This window comes from Diorhabda carinulata, chromosome 6 (genome assembly GCF_026250575.1).
Source record: "Diorhabda carinulata isolate Delta chromosome 6, icDioCari1.1, whole genome shotgun sequence".
Taxonomy (NCBI): domain Eukaryota; kingdom Metazoa; phylum Arthropoda; class Insecta; order Coleoptera; family Chrysomelidae; genus Diorhabda; species Diorhabda carinulata.
Window position 1 is genome coordinate 712,165 of NC_079465.1, and position 26,067 is coordinate 738,231.

The following is a 26,067-nucleotide window of genomic DNA, read 5'->3' on the forward strand; positions in this document are numbered from 1 at the left end:
TATTTCAGTGAACTAATACAGCTGAAACTGCGTATTTTTTAAGTTTTTCTTGTCAGTCTGTAAGTAAGCTTTAAATATTTCTTAAAAGAAATTGCTCAATTGAATTGTTTTCTCTATGTTATTAAGATTTAATTGTTGAAAATGCTCATTATAGAGCTATTAAGTTATTTTAGAAAAAGTTTTTTACACAATGGAAAATGTGTCACGTTGCAACTTACCTCCACCGCTGACTTAAATATATTGTTTCACATATTTTTGAAAGCCACCTGTATATTAACAACTTATTTTATTATTTGGTTAAATGATTGTTTTTTTTAGAAAGTTGAGAATTAAGTGAATAAATAAAGTCTATAAAAAAATTAATTATATTAAAAATGTGATAAAATAAATAACATATTGATCCAATATTTTTTCTCGAGTTCATACTCGAACTCGATTTGCATCCCCTGTAAGCTTATCCACAACCTAAAACAAATAATTTATTCAAAATAACATTTTATTTAAACGAATTTGATCATTTCCAAACTCTATAAAACGAAATTAATTCTGTACAAGTACAAACTTACCATACTTATACCAGGGAAATTTAATAAAGTGCCCAAAATTGGTATCCTTCTTAAAAAATTAATGGCAATAGGGAAAAAATCACTGAAATAAACAAATAAAAATTTTTTTCTCTATTTAAATAGTTAATTAGTATATTACCTAAATAATAAAAAGAAACCATATAGTTCTAACAACATACCAACAAGGGGCCATTTTAATAATACTAATATTATACCCCCGAAAAAAGCTAACGACCTTTTTGCTTTATGCCTTTGAAAAAAGAACAAAAACGTTCTTTGTCTTCCTATTATAGCTACCAATCCAGAGATAAATAATATCTAAAATTTTTCGCAACTTTATTTTTGTTCCATAACGATTTTAGTAGTGGTACAAAACACAATCACATAAATACTTATACATACATTTCCTAAAGCTAATAAACTTCTATCCAATAGGAGCAATATTCCTAGGAAAATAAAAAAAATACCAAACGTGGATAACCCAACTCCGATTTCTACAAAAAAAACCTTTTAATATTTGAATAATTTAATTATTTTTATTATTTACTTTGCGTGTCTGTTAATTCAAACATTTTGTTTTTTCAACTGATGTGGAACTTGGCACAAATAACATAACCTCAATACTTGCTGTCAGTCAATAATTGACATTTCTAACAAAAATCACAGAAAACAATAATTACGACCTGATATTTAATAATAAATATTAATTATATAATTTCAGTATGATATGAAAACATTTATTATTTATATAAATATTAGGATTACTACTAATAATATTAATCGATAAAAAAATTTTATAAAAACATAGAATTGAAAAGTCGTAAGCTAACCTCCAACCGTCAAATGTCAAGGTTGTTTAGTGATAGTAGTGTAGTCACACACAGATGTCATCAATTTTTTTTTATTTGTAATTTTAAAAACAAGCGAAACGGGAAAATACGATCAACGAACACGTCATTAAAAACTCGTTAAACACTAGATGAAGCGATTAGTGTAAATAAATTTGCTCAATAAACAACATGTTACTGAAAGCAATAATTTTATCGTGTGTGATACTTAATTTAAGTGAAACATTAACTATAAGAAGTGTCGAATATGAGAAATTCCTAGAAAAACCAAAGTATCACGATTACGATGAACTTACGAATTTATTTAGAAAATTGGAAACTGAACACCCGGAACTGGTAAAATTAAGATCCGTAGGAAAATCTGTGAAAAATCGAGACCTGTGGGCTTTGGAAATTAACTCAAATGTACAAAACAGGACGTTGTTAACTCCCATGTTTAAATATGTAGCTAATATGCACGGGGACGAAACAGTCGGAAGACAATTGATGATTTATTTGGCGCTTTATTTAATCCATAATTATGGTACCAACGATAGAGTTACTAAATTGGTCAATACCACTGATATTTTTTTATTGCCTTCTATGAATCCAGACGGTTATGAAAATTCAGAGGTAATTTTTTATTGATTAATAATTAAAAAAATTTTATTTCAAACAAATCTCTTGGGGTTATTGTACATATAATTATAGAATTGTTGTTAAATTTTCAAAATACCATAAAATTTATCTCCTATATACAATTAATTATTTATGTCTATTTATCTTGTGTTATTATTTTCATTTACAATTTATCAACAGGAAGTTTCCATTATAGACATTCACAATGAAGAGCAGTTATAAAAATTTTAATTTGTTAATATTTTGATTAAATATTAACAAAATTTTGCATATTTTGGGATCCTATATAAAATATTATTCTAGGAAGGACGTTGTGAGTCGAAAGATCATTATGTTGGAAGGGAAAATCAGAATCATGTAGATTTAAATAGAGATTTTCCTGATCAGTTTGATACTTCAAGAGTAGGTGAGCGCTATTGGTAGTAATCTCTTTATTATGATTAAATATTAGATAGATTTAAGCATTAATAACTTTTAATTATTTTTAAACTAAACTTTCAATCAACCCTGGTAAAACAACATTTACCTTTAACTAATAAATTCCAATAAAATAAAGTATCTTGGATAAAATATTTACTTGGGACAAACATCAAGATCCACTATTGTAATTGGACTTGTATCAAGCTTGTTGGTATGGAAACTTAAGCCTAAGATGGTACACTGGGTATACCAGTTGTTAAACTCAGAAAAAAACAACAAAATTCAAAAGCTGATCTGTTTGGGTATCACAGCAGTCTTAAAGGCGCTGCTGAATCTGCCTTCCTTCCACATTATATGGTTAATCTAGATAAAAAAATTGAAGCCGAGGGAGCTGTTATGTCTTCTAAAGCTTTACAGAATCAATAAAACTCAAAAACAGTTACAAACTAATGGACCAAAAGTACAGAAATAGACGTTTCATACAAATTATCACCAATAGTGGTCAATCAAGTTCAAAATGCATTTCTTTGGTAAACAAATGGTTCAAAGCTGGTGAAAGGAACTGGAGTGAGCATTTTTGGATCGAAATGTAAGCTCTGGGAAAATTAATCATTATTTTCCAGACAAGGTTGCTAGCTCGGGAGTGTTCGAATAGAAACTTCAGTAGCACAAACTCTAAAAACACTAGCTAACAGGAGTTTTACTCCAATTCTAAGATAATTCAGTACCTTATCAGTTTAAACTGCTGACTATGATATCTGTGAGTGTCCAAACATAAGCCTCACAGCTTGCCTTGTCCGCTCACAATCCCATTAAGAACTATGAACCATATCAGCTAAGAAGTCTGAGAAACTTCTCATGATGTCCTGAAGACATTCAACTGGTGGTTGATCTTCTGGAAGATCATTGCCCCTTCAAAAATCACCTTAAGATAATAGGCATAGGAAGGCGAAGGAACAGTTCTAAAACCTTGGGAAGTGAGATAATGAACCTTTTGTGGGAGGAATCTACATATTTTGGTCTTCTAAGTGCTGGAGAACCCAACCGACTATCCAAACAATCCACTTTTCAGTTACCGATAACAATATTCCAAGCAGAAACCAGAACTTTTCATATTTTAATCAGATTCTTCTTCACAAGGCACAATTTTGTCTGGCAGACAACCGGAAACTATAGCTATGATGACCTGGATCATTTCTAGGCCTTTTGTTCTATCAGGGAACCTCCACGGAGGAGCTGTTGTTGCCAGTTATCCTTTCGATGATTCCAAGTAAGAACAATAAAATTGGGATGAAATATTGACGAAATCGTGTATATTTTTTTGTGGTTTCAGTTCTGGTAGAACTTGTTGTAAGGAAAGTCGATCGCCCGACGATGAAATCTTTAGAAAATTAGCTTTAAACTACGCACATTTAAATCCGGTGATGAAACAAGGGAACGCATGTAGAGATGATACTTTTGATAAAGGTATCACCAATGGTGCTTATTGGTACGAAGTGACCGGTAAGTACAAAAATTTATTTCGATATTATATCATAAAAACGTTAAAATTAACACATCTGGTAAATAATAAAATGAGTTATTGTGATTTGACAATGTAATGTTGTAATAAATGTGCAAATAATGATTTTTTTGCTATTAGCCGAACGTTAATTGGAGTTTGATTATAATAATGTACTCGCAAATGCATAAAATAAATATTATCAACTTTTGCTATATTAACCTTGCAAAAACATATAAGCAGTGAAATTTATATTTTTTAATCTTTTTAAATTACGAGTGTTGTCTGGAAAGTAATAAAAGTGGGAGGGGACTATCATCGCCATATTGGCGTTACTAGGCAACGCTGTGACGTGGCAAAACACCGACAACGATTCTAAGTTTACTTTAAAGACGTCCAAAAATTATTAAATTTATATCAAAATATCATTATTATCATCGATATCTCAAGGACAAAAATATCAATATATGGTTAAATTAAAAAAAATGTTTTAAAATACTCATATACTTAATTGACTTACCACCAGTGCTTTTAAACTATGAGAATGCATCGTAAATTTGTTGTATTGCCACTAGTTTTATATTTTTCACCACACATATTACAAAGAACATTATCTTAATTGGTTTTTTTAATAAAAAAATTCACACAGAACCACTGCTGGACGACGACATGATTCACAAATTTCGAATTAGAAAAAAGTAAACAAGTCACGAGATTGAGGTTATTAAAATACCGAGATCATTCGAAAAATGACGGACAACAGCTAAATACACATATTTATGCAACGTAAATAAAACATAGTCATAGTCAATACATTTATTTTTTGTTTTCTCGTTCGTTTCTATCTTTTACGGTTTTGGATTCTAGCGATGACAGTTTTTGATACAACATTGTATCGATATTTTTAACAAATTATCGATATCTCGATACTTTTTCCTTTAGTATCTGAAGACGCGCGTTAGACAATGTAATTGTGAGTGTTGCTGTAGTGTAACAGCGTGTTCAATACGAATATCACAAATCTAACTTAAATGAAGATTTTTCTCATTTTGACGGTAATGTTAGTGTAACCCGGTGGCTTACATAACATAAATTAATTAGGAAAATACATAAAATCAATGAAATCAATATTTTTTGATTAAATTTTTTTTAAATTTCTACGAGTGCTGTCCTGTTGGCAATGTAACAAACTGTTTTTACTAACAGCGGGCGTGACTGCGACCACCATCTTGGCGTTTCTAGGCAACCGAGCCGTGGTAGTTTGTTTATTATGATTTTTGTGTTGATATAAAAAGTAGTGTAAACCAGTGATTTCCGTATATTATATTACAAGCAATAAATTTGTTATTTTTCAATTCAAATTTTATTAAAATACCAGCGATGTCGTAAATGTAACAAATTTTATTAACAACGGCGATAGTGGTCGGGACTAGTACCGCCATGTTGGCGTTACCAGGCAACCAGTTCGTTTTATCATGCTTTTTATATACAGGGGAGTGTTAGAATGTGCGCTGCAATTAAAAATAGAATTATGATGTGAGAATGATCGAATTTGGCGCCGAATGACTATTATTAATCGTCAGTAATAAAGACTTGAATCTTTTTGACATTAAAATTAGTATAATACGCAGGTTAAACAGATATTTCTTAAAAGAGTCAATCAATGAAATTACAAATTTCTTCTTCTTGAATGAATAATTTGTTTCAAATTATGTTAAAAAAATGAAATGAGTTAGTTATAATAGGGATATTTTTGTTTTTATAGGCGGTATGCAGGATTTCAATTACGTACATTCGAATTGTTTCGAGGTTACATTCGAATTGAGTTGTTGCAAATTCCCTTACGCCAATACGCTCCCCAAGGAATGGGCGAATAACAAAGAATCACTTTTAACTTTTATGGAATCCGTTCATTGGGGCGTCAAAGGTTTAGTTCGAAACGAACACGGAGACGCGGTACTAGACGCCGACGTCGTCGTCGAAGGCATCCCCCATAACGTCACCACCTCGAACAGAGGAGAATATTGGAGATTGTTACTACCGGGTAGATACAAAATGTACGCCGTCGCTTACGGGTAAGCAAATATTTAAACGTTGATGTGTTGTTTTTTGTTATTCCCGGTATATCCTTTATTATCCCGCGCTATTAGAACGGTGTAGCTACGGAATTTTAAATAGGGAAACGACTTCCAGGTACCAACAATCTGATCCGATAGAGGTTATAGTGGAAGAAGGGAAAACGACTGTTCGAAACTTTACGTTGAAGCTGCAACAAGCTGCATCAGGTAATTCTAGGTACAACGTCGATAACGGTGATGTTTGGTATTGGAATTAGTAATAATAAATCATTTTAAACAATAATTTTTTCAACATCAAACCGGTGCTTCATTATTTCTTTCGTAGAACCATATATTCCACTTCTAATGTTGTTTCTACAAGATATTTTTGATTGTAACGATTATTTTTATATAAAAATTCGTAAAAATCCTCTAATAATTATCTATTTCTCTTCAAAAATATCTTTTTTTCATTATTTATTGAAGTTTTCATCTTATTCGGTTTCGTTGATCGAATACTATAAATAATTTAAATGAAATAGGGAAAAAATATGCCTATTTAGCCTCCGGTAGTTTGTTTTTAATCGATTCTGTTTGTTTTTTTGTAATTTTTAACGCTCTATTATAAGGGATGATCAGAAAGTACTTTTATCCGAATTCTCTATTACTTTCTGTACAGCCCTTGTATAACAATTACTGGTGATTTTCGATATAAATTTATGTTTGCTAACAAATTATAATTAATATTTATGTTTTATTATAAAATGTTTTAGCAAAATTAATTTTATTTATTGCAGAAACAATATACACAGTGTCCAAAAAATATATAACACATTGCAATAAGTTGATTCAAAATTAACGCTTCATGTATGTACAGGCTTTTATTCAATTGAATTAATACATCAGACAATTTTCACATTTTCTCTATAAGAACAAAAAAATTATAATAAACTTCTTTAATTTTTAATGTTTTTGTCTCTTTGTAGTGCGAAACATAACCTCAAACACAACAATTTCAATGAATATTCAATGACATTATTTCCAAACATTTCATTCTTCTTTTCCATAACATTATTTCGAAATTCTTATTTCTTCTTTTTCTGATGTATGTGACAGTTCTTTCCTCGCTAAGCAAAAGGTTATCAACTTAACCTAATTTCAACGAACGTCAACAGGTTAATTAAAAATTTTTTGGACACTGTATAAACTGTTGTTACTAACAATGTTTGTTCAAATAAAATACATATGTTGGAAAGACAAATTATTTTGTGAGATTTTGTATTGATATTTCTTTATATATACAAAAAAAAGACGCATTCCATGACATATTATATATTTTGATATACATTCTGATATTGTGAATCTCATCTCTTTTTAGTAATAATAAAATTCTTAAGAAGACATGTGTATTTTATTTCTTCTTCTGTTATTCACCTTTTTTTTTAATTTTTGCACTTTAGGTAGATGAAAAAACGGCACATTTGCACAATTATATGCACATAGTTTAACAATATTAACCAATTCATTAACAATATAATTAAATCCGTTAAATGATGAAAAAAAATCAGAAAATTGAAGGGGTTTTATAATAAGAATTATTTTACACCTTTGTCACATTGCAAATTTTTTCCAGTTTGCTCAGAAGTTGATTAATTTCATATTCAATTTAACTAACATACGAATTTATGGTAATTTTACATGGATTAATAGGTAATTACATGTAAAATGCAAATAAAAAACAAGAAACTGACATAATGGCTTAATTTTGATAATATTAAATGTGACCACACCAAAAACCCATGCTGCACAGTTGCCACATTTCTATTTCTGCACATATTTTACTGAAATTTCATCAAGATTTTCTAACTACCCTGTATTTTTACTTTATATAGATAACTATTTAACACAACAGAATTTGGAAAACGTCACTTATGACAAATATGGTTTTGTAATTAGTGACAATTTGTTATTCCAACATCACCATTACAAAGACATGATCAAATTCATGGAATTTTTTCATAAAACTTATCCGGCTATCACCAAAATGCACACAATTGGAAAATCCGTTCAAGACAGAGATCTTGTTGTTTTCATTATTGGAAATACACCAGATCGTCATGTAGCAGGTGAATATTGAGAACCAAATATATTGTCGTTGATAAATCGTCTTAATTTTAATCTTTTTGTATAATATACTTTGATAAGAGTCTAAAATTAGATCGAAACATTCCTTTTAAATAAAAAAGCCATGTCATATGTATAAAACTTGAAATCAAGACGAACTATCAACAAAAATAGATAATAAAAAATTGAAGGATTTCATCGATGTCAATATGCTTTGAAAGTATATTTTTTAAAGGAAAACCGGAAGTAAAATATATAGCTAACATGCACGGAAACGAAGTCGTAGGAAAAGAAATGTTACTATATCTTATAAAATACCTTTGCGAACGATATGGAACTGACGAAAGAATAACAAATCTACTTAATACAACAAGAATTCATATTTTACCAAGTATGAACCCAGACGGTTACGAGATGTCGATGGAAGGTAAGACCTTTTCATTTTATATAATATATTCCGTATATTCTTCTTTCGGGTATCATTTGTTCTTATATTTTAAATTAAATAAGACATTAGGCTTTGAATGTAGTATTAAAACATTTAGGTTAACTTTATATTTAATATTTTTTCGTTAATTCGCAAATTTACAAATTTAACTCTTAATACGATTTATAAACAAAATAACCTCTCTCAGACGTATACGTCAAACGTCAATTGTCAGCTGTAGTTCATAGATCTTCAATCTGAACATTCGAGATATTATTTTCGTGGTAGATATTCCGAGCATGTTCTGACACTAGATTCATACGTAGCTTGAAATTTTGCGTTCGCAGTGCTAACCTAACCAAATATGTGCATTTCTATGATATTATAGGGGCTAAAGTGAACTATATCTATGGTTCAATCTATCCATCGAAATTGATTGAATTGAGATAACGTCAAGTTAATGTCAAAATCATCTGATTTTGATGCGTTTACTGTAAACAAAGGAATTTTATTAAATGACTTTATGGTGTATGAAACTATTGGAATATACGAAAATGATTTTGTGTTGTGTTGTAAAATGTCTTAGCAATAATGTCAGGAATAAACTTAGTTGTTATAGTTTGCCCGCAGTTCTCAATTACAAAAATACAAATAATTTAGATGAACTTTTATGTAAAAAAAATGGTTGAATGCTAAAAATCAAAATAAAATATTCCTTCGACTTCTGATGATTAGTATAAAAACTTTTTGTTAACATTAAACAACTCAAAATACATAGAAATGTCTTAAAATCTCTCTCGAAAATTGTTGGTTTATGCTACCATTAATTTTTAAGATTACATTCTGAAATAGATTTTAAATACTGTCCCTATTTTTGTCGTCACTGTTGGGTTTTTGAACCAAAAAATACAACTTACAGTTTTCTATTACGATCAAACTGTCTTTATATTTAGGTGATGAATCGAGCGTGATAGGTAGAAACAACGCTAACGATTACGATTTAAATCGAAACTTTCCCGATCAATTCGGCGAAAATAAGGTAAAAAAATGTTACCCCAAATCTAATACATGTTCAATTAACCATTTAGTATTTTAGTTTAATAAAATAACGCAACCAGAAACGTTGGCTGTTATGAATTGGACTTTATCTGAGCCTTTTGTATTATCTGCTAATCTTCATAACGGAGCTTTGGTAGCAAATTATCCATACGATGATACCCCGGACGATAAGACAGTTGAAAATCCATCACCAGACAATGAATTATTTAAATATTTAGCTCGTACTTATTCTAATGTAAGTACAATCGATGTTTTATACATTTTATGAGTTAGTAGTATATTTTTCTAGGCCCACAGAACTATGCACGACGGCGTCGCGTGTCCAATGTTCCCCAATGAAATATTCCAAGGTGGTATCACCAACGGTGCCAAATGGTATTCAGTTACGGGTGGTATGCAAGATTGGAATTATCTAGTGGCAGGTTGTATGAGTATCACGTTGGAAATAGGTTGTTACAAGTATCCCAGATCGAGGGATTTACCGGAATATTGGTTGGATAATAGAGAAGCTTTAATAACGTACCTCGAACAAGTTAGTACTTTGATCTGTATCTCGTCATTTTCTCTCAATGGATTTTTATTTTTATCGAAGGTTCACAAAGGGGTTTCTGGTTTTGTCACTAGCACTATAGGTCATTGGATTGTCGGAGCGGAAATTATGGTGGAAAATATAGATCACGTGGTGAAAACTTCCATATTTGGGGACTATTGGAGGATATTGTTACCAGGAAAATATAATTTGACTGTTTCGGCTAGAGGATACGAAAGTTACACTTCTGAAATAGTGAGTATCTCAAAAACCATGATGCAAGGAATTGTCCTGATTTTTTTCTTCATATAATGATCCTTTAAGAGTATCCATTTGAAATTTGAGCTTGATATTTCAATTGTTACAACCCCAGTGATTTTTTAAACGAGGATATGTTTTTCGTTAATAGTTGAACAACTTTGAGGCCTTGTATTTCGAAAACAGTCACACTAAACAACGTCCCGATTTATTTCCTCTTAGAAATACCCTTTGTAAACATCCCTTTAAAATTTTAGCTCATTATTTCAATTATTACAACCCCAATGATTTTTTAAACGAAGATATGTTTTTCGTTAATAGTTGAACAACTTTGAAACCCTGTATTTCGAAAACAGTGACACTAAGCAACGTCCTAATTTATTCTCTCATAGAAATATCCTTTGGGAACATCCCTTTAAAATTTTAGCTCATTAATTCAACAATTACAACCCCAGTGATTTTTTAAACGAGGATATGTTTTTCGTTAATAGTTGAACAACTTTGAGGCCTTGTATTTCGAAAACAGTCACACTAAACAACGTCCCGATTTATTTCCTCTTAGAAATACCCTTTGTAAACATGTCTTTAAAATTTTAGCTCATTATTTCAATTATTACAACCCCAGTGATTTTTTAAACAAAGATATGTTTTTCGTTAATAGTTGAACAACTTTGAAACCCTGTATTTCGAAAACAGTGACACTAAGCAACGTCCTAATTTATTTTCTCATAGAAATATCCTTTGGGAACATCCCTTTAAAATTTTAGCTCATTAATTCAACAATTACAACCCCAGTGATTTTTTAAACGAGGATATGTTTTTCGTTAATAGTTGAACAACTTTGAGGCCTTGTATTTCGAAAACAGTCACACTAAACAACGTCCCGATTTATTTCCTCTTAGAAATACCCTTTGTAAACATGTCTTTAAAATTTTAGCTCATTATTTCAATTATTACAACCCCAGTGATTTTTTAAACAAAGATATGTTTTTCGTTAATAGTTGAACAACTTTGAAACCCTGTATTTCGAAAACAGTGACACTAAGCAACGTCCTAATTTATTCTCTCATAGAAATATCCTTTGGGAACATCCCTTTAAAATTTTAGCTCATTAATTCAACAATTACAACCCCAGTGATTTTTTAAACGAGGATATGTTTTTCGTTAATAGTTGAACAACTTTGAGGCCTTGTATTTCGAAAACAGTCACACTAAACAACGTCCCGATTTATTTCCTCTTAGAAATACCCTTTGTAAACATGTCTTTAAAATTTTAGCTCATTATTTCAATTATTACAACCCCAGTGATTTTTTAAACGAAGATATGTTTTTCGTTAATAGTTGAACAACTTTGAGGCCCTGTATTTCGAAAACAGTGACACTAAGCAACGTCCTAATTTATTCTCTCATAGAAATATCCTTTGGGAACATCCCTTTAAAATTTTAGCTCATTATTTCAATTATTACAACCCCAATGATTTTTTAAACGAGGATATGTTTTTCGTTAATAGTTGAACAACTTTGAGGCCTTGTATTTCGAAAACAGTCACACTAAACAACGTCCCGATTTATTTCCTCTTAGAAATACCCTTTGTAAACATGTCTTTAAAATTTTAGCTCATTATTTCAATTATTACAACCCCAGTGATTTTTTAAACAAAGATATGTTTTTCGTTAATAGTTGAACAACTTTGAAACCCTGTATTTCGAAAACAGTGACACTAAGCAACGTCCTAATTTATTCTCTCATAGAAATATCCTTTCGGAACATCCCTTTAAAATTTTAGCTCATTAATTCAATAATTACAACCCCAGTGATTTTTTAAACGAGGATATGTTTTTCGTTAATAGTTGAACAACTTTGAGGCCTTGTATTTCGAAAACAGTCACACTAAACAACGTCCCGATTTATTTCCTCTTAGAAATACCCTTTGTAAACATCCCTTTAAAATTTTAGCTCATTATTTCAATTATTACAACCCCAATGATTTTTTAAACGAGGATATGTTTTTCGTTAATAGTTGAACAACTTTGAGGCCTTGTATTTCGAAAACAGTCACACTAAACAACGTCCCGATTTATTTCCTCTTAGAAATACCCTTTGTAAACATCCCTTTAAAATTTTAGCTCATTAATTCAATTATTACAACCCCAGTGATTTTTTAAACGAGGATATGTTTTTCGTTAATAGTTGAACAACTTTGATGCCTTGTATTTCGAAAACAGTCACACTAAACAACGTCCCGATTTATTTCCTTTTAGAAATACCCTTTGTAAACATCCCTTTAAAATTTTAGCTCATTATTTCAATTATTACAACCCCAATGATTTTTTAAACGAAGATATGTTTTTCGTTAATAGTTGAACAACTTTGAGGCCTTGTATTTCGAAAACAGTCACACTAAACAACGTCCCGATTAATTTCCTCTTAGAAATACCCTTTGTAAACATCCCTTTAAAATTTTAGCTCATTATTTCAATTATTACAACCCCAATGATTTTCTAAACGAGGATATGTTTTTCGTTAATAGTTGAACAACTTTGAAACCCTGTATTTCGAAAACAGTGACACTAAGCAACGTCCCGATTTATTTCCTTTTAGAAATACCCTTTGTAAACATCCCTTTAAAATTTTAGCTCATTATTTCAATTATTACAACCCCAATGATTTTTTAAACGAAGATATGTTTTTCGTTAATAGTTGAACAACTTTGAGGCCTTGTATTTCGAAAACAGTCACACTAAACAACGTCCCGATTAATTTCCTCTTAGAAATACCCTTTGTAAACATCCCTTTAAAATTTTAGCTCATTATTTCAATTATTACAACCCCAATGATTTTTTAAACGAGGATATGTTTTTCGTTAATAGTTGAACAACTTTGAAACCCTGTATTTCGAAAACAGTGACACTAAGCAACGTCCTAATTTATTCTCTCATAGAAATATCCTTTGGGAACATCCCTTTAAAATTTTAGCTCATTAATTCAACAATTACAACCCCAGTGATTTTTTAAACGAGGATATGTTTTTCGTTAATAGTTGAACAACTTTGAGGCCTTGTATTTCGAAAACAGTCACACTAAACAACGTCCCGATTTTTTTCCTTAAAGAAATACCCTTTAGAAACATCCCTTCAAGAATTGAGCTCAATATATTGATTATTTTAGCTCCAGTGATTTTTCAAAAATGCGTAAAATTTCGTATAATATGTTTGTAGGTTGTACCGGAATCCGGATACATCCAGTACAACGTGACGTTAATGAAAGACGATCCCCTTCATTGGGCGAGCGCCTACGATTTCGGCATAGCCGAAAATCAATACAAACCGACCTATCACACCAACCAAGACATAAACGTCATCCTGACTAAAATGGAAAACAAATATCCAGACGTAGCTTCCTTCGAAGGAGGGGACAACCTCGTTTCCATGGCGATACATTCCTTAAAGATAACCAACAAAATCGAAGAAGACGACGACGAAAATAAATTCCACATCGCGGTTATGGGCAACTTATTCGCCACCCAACCGATCGGCAGAGAACTCGATATCTATCTAGCGCGCCATCTATTAGAGGGTAACCGAATAGGAGATATAAGAATCGTCAAGATATTATCCAACGCCGTTATTCACATTATTCCAGTTATTGATAAATCTTTCGAACAAATATGGGGGGATTACCCGAAAACGGCGCTAGGCAACGCCAAACCGGACAAATTTTCTTGTAACGAAATTTCCGCCGATTTCAAACAAGTCGGAGAACAGATTGTCAATTTAAACGGAAGAGTTACCAACAATGAGGATACTAAGAGCGTCGCCAACGCTTTTAAACATTTATTAGTCGAAAAAAATTTGGATCTAGTGTTGAACATCGAAGGAGGAAGCCACGGAATTGTGTAAGTAACAATTTTTTTACTAATATCCTCTTCGTTAACAAATTTTTCGACTAATAGCCACCATATATACCCGATTTAGTACAATGTGAACGTGACAGTACCTAATACTCAAACATCAATCAAATATATTGAATCAGAAACATAGTATTAATTAATTTTCAAAATTATTTTCAATTATTTACTATCCATATTGAAAATATTGATCAGTAGCCACCATATATACCCGATTTAGTACCATGGCAACATGACGGTACCTAATACTTAAACTTTAATAAAAAATCTTTATATATATATCGAATCAGAAACATATTATTAATTATTTTCAATTATTCACTTTCCTTAACAAAATTTTTGTTAAGTAGCCACTATATATACCTGATTTAGTCTGATGTGAACGTGACGATATCTAGCTTGGACTCAATAAACATAATAATACTTTTGTTTTTAGTTATCCACATTCGGAAGACGAAGTACAAATCTACAAACATATCGCTGAATCTTTTACGAAAGGTATAAAGATCCCCAGGACTTGTTCAGTGACCAAAACGGGCACCGATAAATTAATAACCGAATATTTATACCACGGTTATAATATCCCGATGCTAACGGCAAAAGTGAGTTGTTGTGAATACCCGGATGTGGGGAACATACCGTATATATGGCGGGATACCCTTGATCCAATAATGAGGGTTCTATCAGCTTCCCTGACAGGTGAGAAAAATAATTTTTACAATGACAAATCAAGCTTTTTATGTTGTAGGTGTGAAGGGTGTTGTGCAAGATATATTTGGAGAACCGATGAGGAACGCTTCGGTGAAAATATCGGGTATAGCTCAAATTTACGAGGTGGGTAAAAAAAGTGCTAGTTTCAAAGTGATGTTAACGCCAGGGAATTACGAATTGACAATTTCTTGTCACGGTTACCGATCGCAATCATCACGAATAATTGTTAACGAAGAAAATATGGTTGTGTTGAAAGTTGTATTGGAGAAAACGGGTGAAATAGTACAAACAACTGAACCTGTACTAATTCAAAAAGATAACAGTTTACTAATGCCGTTTGTTGGAGAAATTACGACCGGTATACGAGGTATAAATCAAAAATAAATATATTTGTTCGATGTAATATAAATTAATATTGATTTGTAGGTTATGTTCAAGATCGTTTTAATCATCCAATAGCGGAAGCTAAAATTATCGTATTGGAGACAAATCTAACGGTATTTGCTGACCAATCAGGCAAATATGGTATCCCATTACCACCTGGGAATTACACAATTAAGTATAACGCTTTTGGATTTTATCCAAATGTCAAATTAGTTCAAGTGAAACGTTTTGGAAATTATCCCACCGTGGTTATTGTTAAATTGAAAGTAGATTCCACATTTTATGGTATTCCGAGACTGGCTTTTATCTTCCTAACAGGTAATATAACTTTTTTCTATAATACAATGATCCTTCGTTTGAAATTACAGCTCCATATTTCAATTATTTCAGCCGCAGTGATTTTTCTTAACAACCATTAATATTTGAATAAATTTGAAGCCTTGTATTTCGAAAACCGTGACGTTAAACAACGTCCTGATTTTTTTCATCATACAAAGACCCTTTTGGAACATCTAATTAAAATTTGAGCTCAATATTCCACTGATTTCATTCTCAGTGATTTTTTAAACAAACTTATGTTTTTCATTAAAATTTGAATACCTGTGAAGCCTCGAATTTCCAATACTGCGACCCCAAGTGGAGTCCTAATTTTTTCCAGTATACAAAGACACTTTTGGAACATCCATTCAAAATTTGAGCTCAATATTCCAATTATTTAAGCCTGAGTGATTTTTTTAATGAGTATATGTTTTTCATTACTATTTGAAACAGCTTTGAGCTTTGTATTTTCAATATTGTGACCCTAAGCAACATATTAATTTTTTTTTATTATATAAAGACTATTTTGGAACATGTAATCAAAATTTTAGCTCAATATTTCAATTATTTCAATCCCAGTGATTTTTTTAATCCTATTCAAATATCAAATTAGTTCGAGTAAAACATTTTGGTAATTATCCTACAGTAGCTATTGTTAATTTAAAAGTAGATTCCTCATTTTACAATATTCCAAGACATTTTATAAATAGAATGACATAACTTAGATATTGACTATAAAAATTACTTCTATTGCTATTCAAATTTTGATCAAATATACGTAAATAGTCCTATAAAAATGGGAATACCTATTTTCAAATCTATCAGTTTGAAAATAACAATTTTTTAAACCAGATTTTCAGAAAAACTACCTAATATACACATATAGCTAATAACGTAGAAGTTTTTCCTTTGTAAAATGGTGAAAACATAGTTTGAACTACTTTCCAATTGACAGAAAGCTAGTACCTACAAATAAATGTTTTTCTCGACCAATAACATTTGAATACCTTTTATTTTGAACTTAATATGCTTTCTGTGAAGGTCTCGTTTGTGCTGGTATATTGGGCTTGGGTCTGGCCTGTTATAAGGCTTGTAAGAAAAGAAACGAATACGGTTTGGTCTCCCAACACAGTTTCTACGAAGATTTTAAATATGATATAAGAGATGAATCGAAAGAAAAAGAATTGTTCAGAACGCCTCTCAGTAAGTATTTTTGAAATTTTCCGATATTTTAGATATTAGTAAAGTTATTTTCTAGAGCAACCAATACTACGACCTTACTATGACGAAGATGATAGTGATGAAGAAAATACTAATGTTCATTATTCCCCTAATGAAGATCAAATAGATTCCGACGACGAAGTCGTTCTTTTACCAGATGTTAAATGATGTATTTATATTTTAATAGTAGGAATTTTAACACCAAATAATCTCATCTTATAACATTCCAAAACGTTTTTATTTTTGACACCATATATATTTTTACAACTGTTTATAGTAATTTAAGTTTTAAATTTGTTACAATCGTTAATTTTAAGATATATAAACTTTTTAAGTATCAAACATAACCTACAATAAGTGTTGGTACATTTGAACTACTTTCGTATTTATTATTTATTTAACGGCTGATTCTTATGTATATATATTCAATATAAAATTTTTTTGGAAATACTTACCAGAATGAGAAAGAAATATTTAAAAAAATCACTAAAGTAATAAGAAAAACCCTTTGTATTTGATTTTCTTCATATCAGTAATAGTATCGAACTTTTCACTTTACAGTATTTTGTGCTTCCTTAAAAATTTGTCAAAAAATAATTTAATCCATATCTTTTTATATCAAATGTTTGTTATATTATTAAATTTATAAATAATAAATAACATAAACAATATGAACGTCCTTCATTTTGCATTTTAAATAATTGTCATTACCACTTCCTTCACACTAGTCAAATGACTTTTACACAATAAGTGTACAGCTACATTTTATCGAAACAATCATGGAGTATATTAAAAATTACTCACAATTTTTATGTTTATAACTGTTTTTCAAATAGATTTTAAAAATTATAACACCTGAAGTTTTATTTCAATAGATTAAATGAAAAAAATTGATCAATTTTTCTATGGGACCACAGATATGCACTAATAGTCGCGTGTACGTTCGTTTGGTAACAATATCAGATTATAGCATAATTGATGCACATGTCACTTAATTTGATTAACCTCTATTTTTATAGTTTCTCTATGGTTGATGTATGTCATTTTTGAATCTTGAAAAGTGCAATAAACTACAAAGTAAATATTTTATCAATACAGACATTCACACTAAGAATGTAATTAATCAATTTTGACAGACGTTGCATCAATGTAAGATGGCCATCCAATCGAAATTATACCAAGTGATCACATTTGACACTCTAAGCGAATTTCGAGTGTTAATATGAAATTGTACCTTAAGACATATATAAATAAAGGTTACAGTGTCGATATAATGAGGATTTTTATTCGAGTAAAACAGTTTTTTATTCTTTTCGTATAAATGTATTGAAACAAAAGTTTGGATAATAAAAAATAAAATAATTTTGAATATATAGAATTAGTCTGAGAAAAAAAATTTAAATCACGTTGGTATAAATAAAGTGGTCCTTCCAAAATACGTTGAGCAGTACCATAATACCCATGAAAATAATATAAATAGTAAGTGCCGCCCACCATATGTAAGTTTCTTTTTTGGATGGCACAAAATTTTTTAAATTCCAAATTCCAACTAGGAGCCCGGCGATGGCGCCACAAAAGTGAGCGACATAACCTATATTTTCCCCGGTTTTTTGAACGTATCTATTATAAACGGAATCACCAACATCGAACATTATTATTAGAATATACAATCCCACTTGTAGAACGGGAAAACACATTTCATTCCAATTCTACGAGAAATATTTATCAAAACAGAAAATAAAAAAAAAATAAAAAAAATTATTTCACCATAAATATGGTTCCTATGTGTCCAGTGAGTAAAGCATAAACCCCACCGCTAGCTCCTGCTAAGTACGTACCAGGATCCATTATGGACGTACCGAGAGAACCAGCTACTACCCCAGAAAAATATACAATCATTACTCTCCATTTATGCACCATTTCCAAAGGAAAACCCAAAAAAAGTTGGACTATTATGTTGATTGTAATATGCGTAAACCTGAAATTTTTTTTAACCTCACTTCATAACCACATTATGTAAAAAAGAAGAAATTTCTGTCCCCGATGCGTACCATGCGTATTATAAAATTAAGTAATTGACTCACCCTATATGTACCAGCATGTAAGTAAAAAATCTCCAGGCTTCTTCTCTTCTGAAAGGATCGTAAATGAGTAATGTAGCCGTGGGTCCTAAACGAGAAGAAGTTTCATCCACAATAAATAAAGTTAATTCTATAGCAGATATTATAATTAAAATCAACGGCGGCGGCCACCATGTATAATGTTCTTCATAAACGCCATCTATACAATCCTCATTTATATGAATCCGTTTTTTTCTTGGTAAAACATATCGAATGTATCTATAATACGATTTCATTGGAATTTCTAGGAGCGTTAGTGATATTCATTTTGAACACAGATATAATATATTCAGTAGTTGTAATGATGTTTTAAAAAAAGAAGAATATCAAATGTTAACCTAAAAAACTAATAACTTGACAACAACTACCTTTTAATAATAACAAAATAACTACATAAATAATCAAATTGAGATAGTTGCCGTATATTTTATATAACTAAATAGAGAAATATCACTTTTTTGTAGGGTTTTGAATGTTGTTTATAGTTTTAATATTTCAACTTACATATTAACATATCTGGTAAATATCGATTTGTTTTTTTTGTCTTTTATCACACAATTAAATTCGTTGGGATCCAAAACACCATCTTCATTTGTATCGGCATTATCGAATATTATTTTTGAAAGCTCTTCGGGTACATCATCTTCACTTTTTAGAATATGTCGCATTTCAAATTGTTCAATACCACCAGATTTATTTTTATCAAACTATAATATGATAAAATAGAAATTCAAACAATGATCTAATAAATTGAACGAGGTGAAACAGAAGAAAATTATGTTTTTATAGTATTGTTAAAAGATAAATTACGTGTAATTGTAATTATCTAGAGATTAAAGTATGTGATATATTGTATATAGAAACCTGTTACTTTTCTAATTACCCCAAAACCAAAACGATGACCCTGAACTTGATTCAGAGATCCTATGAGAGCATTACTTCGAAGTTTGAATTCAAGTTTTGAATTTTCCTTATACAAAGAACCTTTGGGGAAATATCCTTTTAAAACCTGAACTCAATATTTTAATTATAACAACCTCAATGATTTTTTAAACGAGCATATGTTTTTGCACAACTTGGAAGCCTTGTATTTCGAAAACCGTGACACTAAGCAACATACCGATTTTTTTGCTTATACAAAGACCTTTTGCAAACAACCCTTTAAAATTTTAGCTCAGTATTCCAATAATTACAACCCCAGTGATTTTTTAAACGACCATATGTTTTCCATTACTATTTGATCAACTTTGAAGGCCTGTATTTCGAAAACAGTAACACTAAGCAACGTCCCGATTTATTTCCTCTTAGAAATATCCTTTGGGAACATCTCTTTAAAATTTTAGCTCATTATTTCAATTATTACAACTCCAATGATTTTTTAAACGAGGATATGTTTTTTCGTTAATAGTTGAACAACTTTGAGGCCTTGTATTTCGAAAACAGTGACACTAAGCAACGTCCTAATTTATTCCCTCATAGAAATATCCTTTGGGAACATCTCTTTAAAATTTTAGCTCATTATTTCAATTATTACAACTCCAATGATTTTTTAAACGAGGATATGTTTTTTCGTTAATAGTTGAACAACTTTGAGGCCTTGTATTTCGAAAACAGTGACACTAAGCAACGTCCTAATTTATTCCCTCATAGAAATATCCTTTGGGAACATCTCTTTAAAATTTTAGCTCATTATTTCAATTATTACAACTCCAATGATTTTTTAAACGAGGATATGTTTTTTCGTTAATAGTTGAACAACTTTGATGCCTTATATTTCGAAAACAGTCACATTAAGCAACGTCCCGATTTATTTCCTCTTAGAAATATCCTTTGGGAACATCCCTTTAAAATTTTAGCTCATTAATTCAATAATTACAACCCCAGTGATTTTTTAAACGACCCTATGTTTTCCATTACTATTTGATCAACTTTGAAGCCCTGTATTTCGAAAACTGTGATACGTAGCAACGTCCCAATTTTTTTTCCTTAAAGAAATACCCTTTAAAAACATCTCTTCATAATTTTAGCTTAATATTTTAAATATTATAAACCTACTGATTTTTTTAACGATCAAGTATTTTTCGATGATATTTGAACAACTTTGAAGTCTTATATTTCGAAAACCGTAACACTAAGCAACGTTCCGAATAATTGAACAACTTTATTATCTTATTTCCAACATGATACAAAGAGCAATGTTCTGTTTTTTGATAATATAGTTTGCACCTCGTATAAATAATAATTCAAGTTAGAAAGGAAAATAAATCGAATTCATGTACTAAATTGAAGAAATTTGTTCTAAATTAACATAAATGTGAAAAAATTATATGTACTCACTTTGTTAAAAACGCTTTGATAATATTTGTCTTCAATGTACGTTTCTTGGTTTTCATCATTATTTTTATTGTACATTGTTACGTATCCTAATCATTTATATCTTAGATGATATGTATATACAAAACTTTACATTTACAAATAGTGATAAATTCTCAAAAAAGATAAGATATAAACTAGATTACTTTATTTGTGGAAAAAACGTGGGTTTTGTCTTTGTTTGCCATCACGATAAACGTGAAACTTGCATCTACGAAACAACCGCATTTCTTATTATGTTTCCGCGAAACCTACAAGGTTACAGTCTTAGCAACACCAATGATTATATTCATACATGTAACTGTACTTGAAAAATTACTAAATAAAACCGTTCATAAAAAAAAACAATTGTTTTATTATATTATATTAAATGACAGGACTATTTCTTATCAATAAATATTTTTCGTTACTTTTTTAACCTAATATATCAGTAGAAGTTTTTTAAAAAAAAGGAACGTCATAAAAGTTGCTTACTCACATTTCGAATGTAATGTATGTTGCATACTTCGAAGTTGATTTATCGATAACCATGAAAATCGATCTAATCGATTATTTTTTATTTCATGATTTTGAATAGATGTAGTTACAGACCAAGGTCACTTTGCAATTCGTTCTCGCAGATTTTCTTTTATACAGCGAATTTTCATTCAACTCTCGTATAATTTCCCCCCAACCGTGATTTGTATCCTAAACTTTTGTTTAAACCTAATAATATGCTAAAATATATAAAAAATAAATATTTATAGTTTATAGTCACGTGATTCTTTTTATTTTTATACCTAAATTTTATTTGATTCCTTGATAAAAATATTACACGATTTTATTAACTTGTCGAATTCGTAGTCTCGTAAAATTTAATAATAGATCGCGAACGTTTTGAGTAGTCTGTGAACATGAAAACTATTTTATGGTGTAAACAACATTATCTGAAACTATTAACTCGATACTGAGTGTTCATTATTAGTAGGTAAAGTCGATTAATGAATTATTTGATTGATTATTTAATATAACAGATATTTTACATCGTTGCCACGTTGCAATATTTGTCTAGTTTATCAATATCACAGCTGTCAACATTTAGAATGTTATTCTAATAATACTTTTTGATTACCAATAAATGTATTTTGGTTAGGTATAGATAATAAGACTGTATTAGCAGCTAATGTCTCAATTAGTTCATTTTTTTTACATTTTTATTCATTCGTTTGAATTCGACTGAATTGTCAACAAGTATACCACCATCAATGATTTGTTTCAAATGATGGATCATTAATTCAGCCGATAATATAGAAAACATTAAATTTAAAAATGACAGCTGCGCTTGTCATGTGTTGAAAAGGCGCCAAACACAACAAGAAAAAAACTTGAGGGAATTTAACCAATTGAAATTTAGAACAAATATTCATATAAAAGAATTTCGATATAAATATTATAGTCTTTTTGCTATATTCTGTTCTATAATTTAATTAATCTGTATGTACAGCAGATTAGTCATTAATTTCACACACATTCCTAATTGCAGGCGTGCTAAAAAGCCTTTAATATCCCAGTTATTGATAAGACTTAATCTTATCTAAGAAAAAAATAAAAGTATATATTTGATATTATCGAAAAAAAAAGCGGATATTTCAACAATCGATGAATGCGTTTAAAATAGCAAGGACTGTTTTACTTCTAATAAAAAATGTCTGGACATCAGGAAGAAAGTATACCTATGAACGATGTCGAATACAGGAGTAACAAACATGAAGCACTGTTTAACCGGGTGAGTAACCAGTGTAAATCGTACAAAAATCATTTTCTAATAGGTTAAAAATATCTATATTAATCTAATAGTATGTAAAATTGATTAAAAAATATTAGTCAGTTTTCTGGAAGTACTATTTTTTGTCTGTCAATTATTTTTCTGTATTTCTACTGATATATTCTTTAGAAACAACTTTCTAATATTACCTTTTCATGTTAATAATCACCTACATTAATTTCAGTATTATATATTATTGTCTTAAACTAATTGTTAAATCAAGAATTCCGGTTATCGAAATAGTTTAGCAAGTTCCTAATGATAACGAAATCAACATTAGTCATAAATGTTTTATCACCATCTGTTATCAAATATTTACTAATTTTTGTTTACATTGAGAAATAATACAAGTTTTTACTTCAATTACTATACGTGTAAAATATGCCACAAGGACGAAAAGTTATTTGTAAGGGATATAAAGTTTATGTTTTCTATTCAAAAACTTACCTTTGCATTTTCACAACACAAGATACATAACATCACAGTACCAAACAATCACATTTCAAAGTATTTCAATCGAAAACTTTGCACTAGATTCCAACAAAATACACAATTAATTCTATATTATAAAATAAATATTGCAGAGGTTATATTGTGTGAATTATGCAACACGTTATACGGTACTAAACGGGAGACGTGAATAAATTTGTAATAAAGTAATACAAAATAATTAATTCTAAACAATTTATATTAAAAAAAATGATAATATTGGTATTTATAAAGCTTAACGGCAATACTATAGTTCAATTTATTTAACTATATCCTGTTTACTAGAAGGATTGATTTGAATTTGAGTTGGCAATTCTGTAGATTCCTGATTGGTCAAATCGCAGCCGGTTTTACACAGCACTTTTGACATATATTATGTTAATTGTATAAATTTTAAACAAATAGTTGGTATTTTGTTGTTTTTTCCGTTTTTGTCATTGTTGTAAAGTATAAAAACAGTTCTTGTTAGGACTAATTTGAAAATTGATCAGATGATCTTCCAAGTACTAGCAGACATCATTCGCCCTCTAAAAAAAGGAGCTCTGTAATTGTGAGATTTTTTCCTTATAGTACATCCTTGCTTTTTTAGCTAAGTTTCCATTTTCTTAAAATAACCCCCCAAAATAAAACGTTTGATATTTTAAATCATAAATCTAGTTCAAAAAGCTCAACCGGAAGTCAATTTATCCGATTGTAGGTAAAACCGGAAGTATTAATCTGGAATCGCCATAAATGGATTCTGCATTCATAAGCGATTATAGCCCGTAATGAAAATAAATATATTCGGTTTCTGTTTGGTAGTTTAACTTGGAATTTCATCAATTTTAGTGCGATACGAATAGAGATGGATACATAACCATAAACGAATTGAAAAATTTTGTTGTCTGTAACGAAACGGAATGTTATTTCATACCGAAGAAGGCGCTGACAAAAATTATGAGAAAGGCAGATCAGAATGGAGACGAAAAATTGTGTTATCAAGAATTTGTCGATCTCGTACAAAGCAAAGACTTCCGATATACGCTTAATAAATATGCAATAGCGTAAGATACTCTTATTTTTTGTAAAAAAAAATTGACATCTACAATATAAGATGAAAAAGTTTATGTTTAAAAAATGCGTTACCTTTTTTATTATTTCAGATACGTTAATAATCTGATTCCACGACCTAAAAAAGCGCGAACTACTTTTCGGACACGGTCGCTTCAAATCGGCGACGAAACCGGGCAACAAGATATTTGTAACGAATACTCATGTTTCCCGCCACCGGTTTTTATGTTTCTCATAACGGTCCTCGAGGTTGTTTTGTTTACAATTGACGAACTAACTCAAAAAGGATCTTCTTTAACAGCTTCTGGTATTGTTGGAAAACATCTACTTTTTGATCCTAATAAAAAATCAGAAGTATGGAGATTCGTGACGTATATGTTTGTACATATAGGGTGAGAAAATAATTATGTTTAATAATATAGGTGTATATTTCGTAAATTTATAGATACACTCATCTTGTAACCAATCTTATTGTCCAGTTAGTGCTCGGAATACCATTGGAAATGGTTAATAAATGGTGGAGAGTGTTAACTATATATTTTTTGGGAGGTATAGCTGGTAGTTTAGCACATTGTGTTATAGAAAGTAATATTAGACTTGGGGGTGCCAGTGGCGGAGTCTACGCTCTTTTAACGGCTCATTTGGCTCAAGTTATTATGGTAAAAAGAAGTTGATCGACGAAATAAGACGATTTTTTTTCATATAATTTTTTTTTGTCAGAATTGGAGTGAAATGAAATTTCCTTGGATTCAATTTTTATTCTTTGGTATACTGGTTGCGGGAGATTTGGGTACGGCAGCATACCAAAGATACTTTTTGCACGAAATAAACGAAATTGGAGTCACTTGTCACGTTGGTGGGGCGGTAGCGGGTATATTAGTTGGAATTTATATACTAAGAAATCTGCAAGTTACTACAACTGAAAAATACATTTGGTGGGCAGCTTTAATAGTTTATATAATTTTAACAATAACTACTATTGTATTAGCAATTATGTTGTAAGAAACAATTTACTGATTATATTTATAAATTTGTATTAAATAAACTATGAAAACAAATGTGATTACTCATTGATTTCACCTCGTAGTTATACTGCTTCGTATGTTGCATATATAGTAGGTAACATTTTTAAACATTCGGCGTTCCTTTTTATCATTCGATTATCAAACACTTCAAGATAATAATCGATTCTAAAAATAAAACGATGTTGCCATTTCAATAATAAAAAATTCTTTATTGATAATTAATTTAGAAAATTTGGTATATAAATAACGTATTGTTT

At 30.1% G+C, this 26,067-nt stretch overlaps 4 protein-coding genes across 7 annotated transcripts; 2 read left to right on the plus strand and 2 right to left on the minus strand.

The window, feature by feature from the left end:
• Positions 1 to 347: 347 nt before the first annotated feature.
• LOC130895744 (vesicle transport protein GOT1B) lies at positions 348 to 4,773 on the minus strand. Of its 2 annotated transcripts, XM_057803277.1 has the most exons (6): positions 4,474 to 4,773; positions 1,114 to 1,216; positions 969 to 1,060; positions 706 to 884; positions 567 to 648; positions 348 to 465 (listed from the first exon to the last, which is right to left on the minus strand). In XM_057803277.1, exons 2-6 carry the CDS (start codon positions 1,136 to 1,138, stop codon positions 421 to 423), a joined length of 423 nt encoding a protein of 140 aa, XP_057659260.1. In that variant the 5' UTR covers positions 1,139 to 1,216; positions 4,474 to 4,773; the 3' UTR covers positions 348 to 420. The 2 variants fall into 2 exon arrangements, with proteins under 2 accessions (XP_057659260.1, XP_057659259.1); XM_057803276.1 differs by lacking the exon at positions 4,474 to 4,773 and having other exon boundaries at positions 1,114 to 1,315.
• On the plus strand, positions 1,420 to 17,618 carry LOC130895740 (carboxypeptidase D). The gene is made up of 18 exons (XM_057803268.1): positions 1,420 to 2,026; positions 2,336 to 2,438; positions 3,593 to 3,722; positions 3,786 to 3,955; positions 5,719 to 6,028; positions 6,147 to 6,238; positions 7,903 to 8,136; positions 8,370 to 8,561; positions 9,515 to 9,600; positions 9,658 to 9,855; positions 9,910 to 10,152; positions 10,213 to 10,404; positions 13,627 to 14,303; positions 14,752 to 15,014; positions 15,064 to 15,393; positions 15,453 to 15,728; positions 16,770 to 16,931; positions 16,987 to 17,618. The coding sequence occupies exons 1-18, from the start codon at positions 1,586 to 1,588 to the stop codon at positions 17,115 to 17,117; spliced, it is 4,230 nt and encodes a 1,409-aa protein (XP_057659251.1). The 5' UTR covers positions 1,420 to 1,585; the 3' UTR covers positions 17,118 to 17,618.
• Positions 17,619 to 17,633: 15 nt separating this feature from the next.
• Positions 17,634 to 23,829, minus strand: LOC130895743 (rhomboid-related protein 2-like). Of its 3 annotated transcripts, XM_057803275.1 has the most exons (6): positions 23,694 to 23,829; positions 21,921 to 22,158; positions 19,574 to 19,776; positions 19,034 to 19,288; positions 18,717 to 18,927; positions 18,256 to 18,658 (listed from the first exon to the last, which is right to left on the minus strand). In XM_057803275.1, exons 3-6 carry the CDS (start codon positions 19,735 to 19,737, stop codon positions 18,347 to 18,349), a joined length of 942 nt encoding a protein of 313 aa, XP_057659258.1. In that variant the 5' UTR covers positions 19,738 to 19,776; positions 21,921 to 22,158; positions 23,694 to 23,829; the 3' UTR covers positions 18,256 to 18,346. The 3 variants fall into 3 exon arrangements, with proteins under 3 accessions (XP_057659255.1, XP_057659257.1, XP_057659258.1); XM_057803272.1 differs by lacking the exons at positions 21,921 to 22,158; positions 23,694 to 23,829 and adding an exon at positions 21,407 to 21,838 and having other exon boundaries at positions 17,634 to 18,658; XM_057803274.1 differs by lacking the exon at positions 21,921 to 22,158 and having other exon boundaries at positions 18,230 to 18,658.
• On the plus strand, positions 22,284 to 25,843 carry LOC130895742 (rhomboid-related protein 1-like). Its single transcript, XM_057803271.1, has 6 exons — positions 22,284 to 22,409; positions 22,965 to 23,207; positions 24,564 to 24,778; positions 24,878 to 25,177; positions 25,231 to 25,444; positions 25,506 to 25,843. Exons 2-6 carry the CDS (start codon positions 23,127 to 23,129, stop codon positions 25,785 to 25,787), a joined length of 1,092 nt encoding a protein of 363 aa, XP_057659254.1. The 5' UTR covers positions 22,284 to 22,409; positions 22,965 to 23,126; the 3' UTR covers positions 25,788 to 25,843.
• Positions 25,844 to 26,067: the final 224 nt, after the last annotated feature.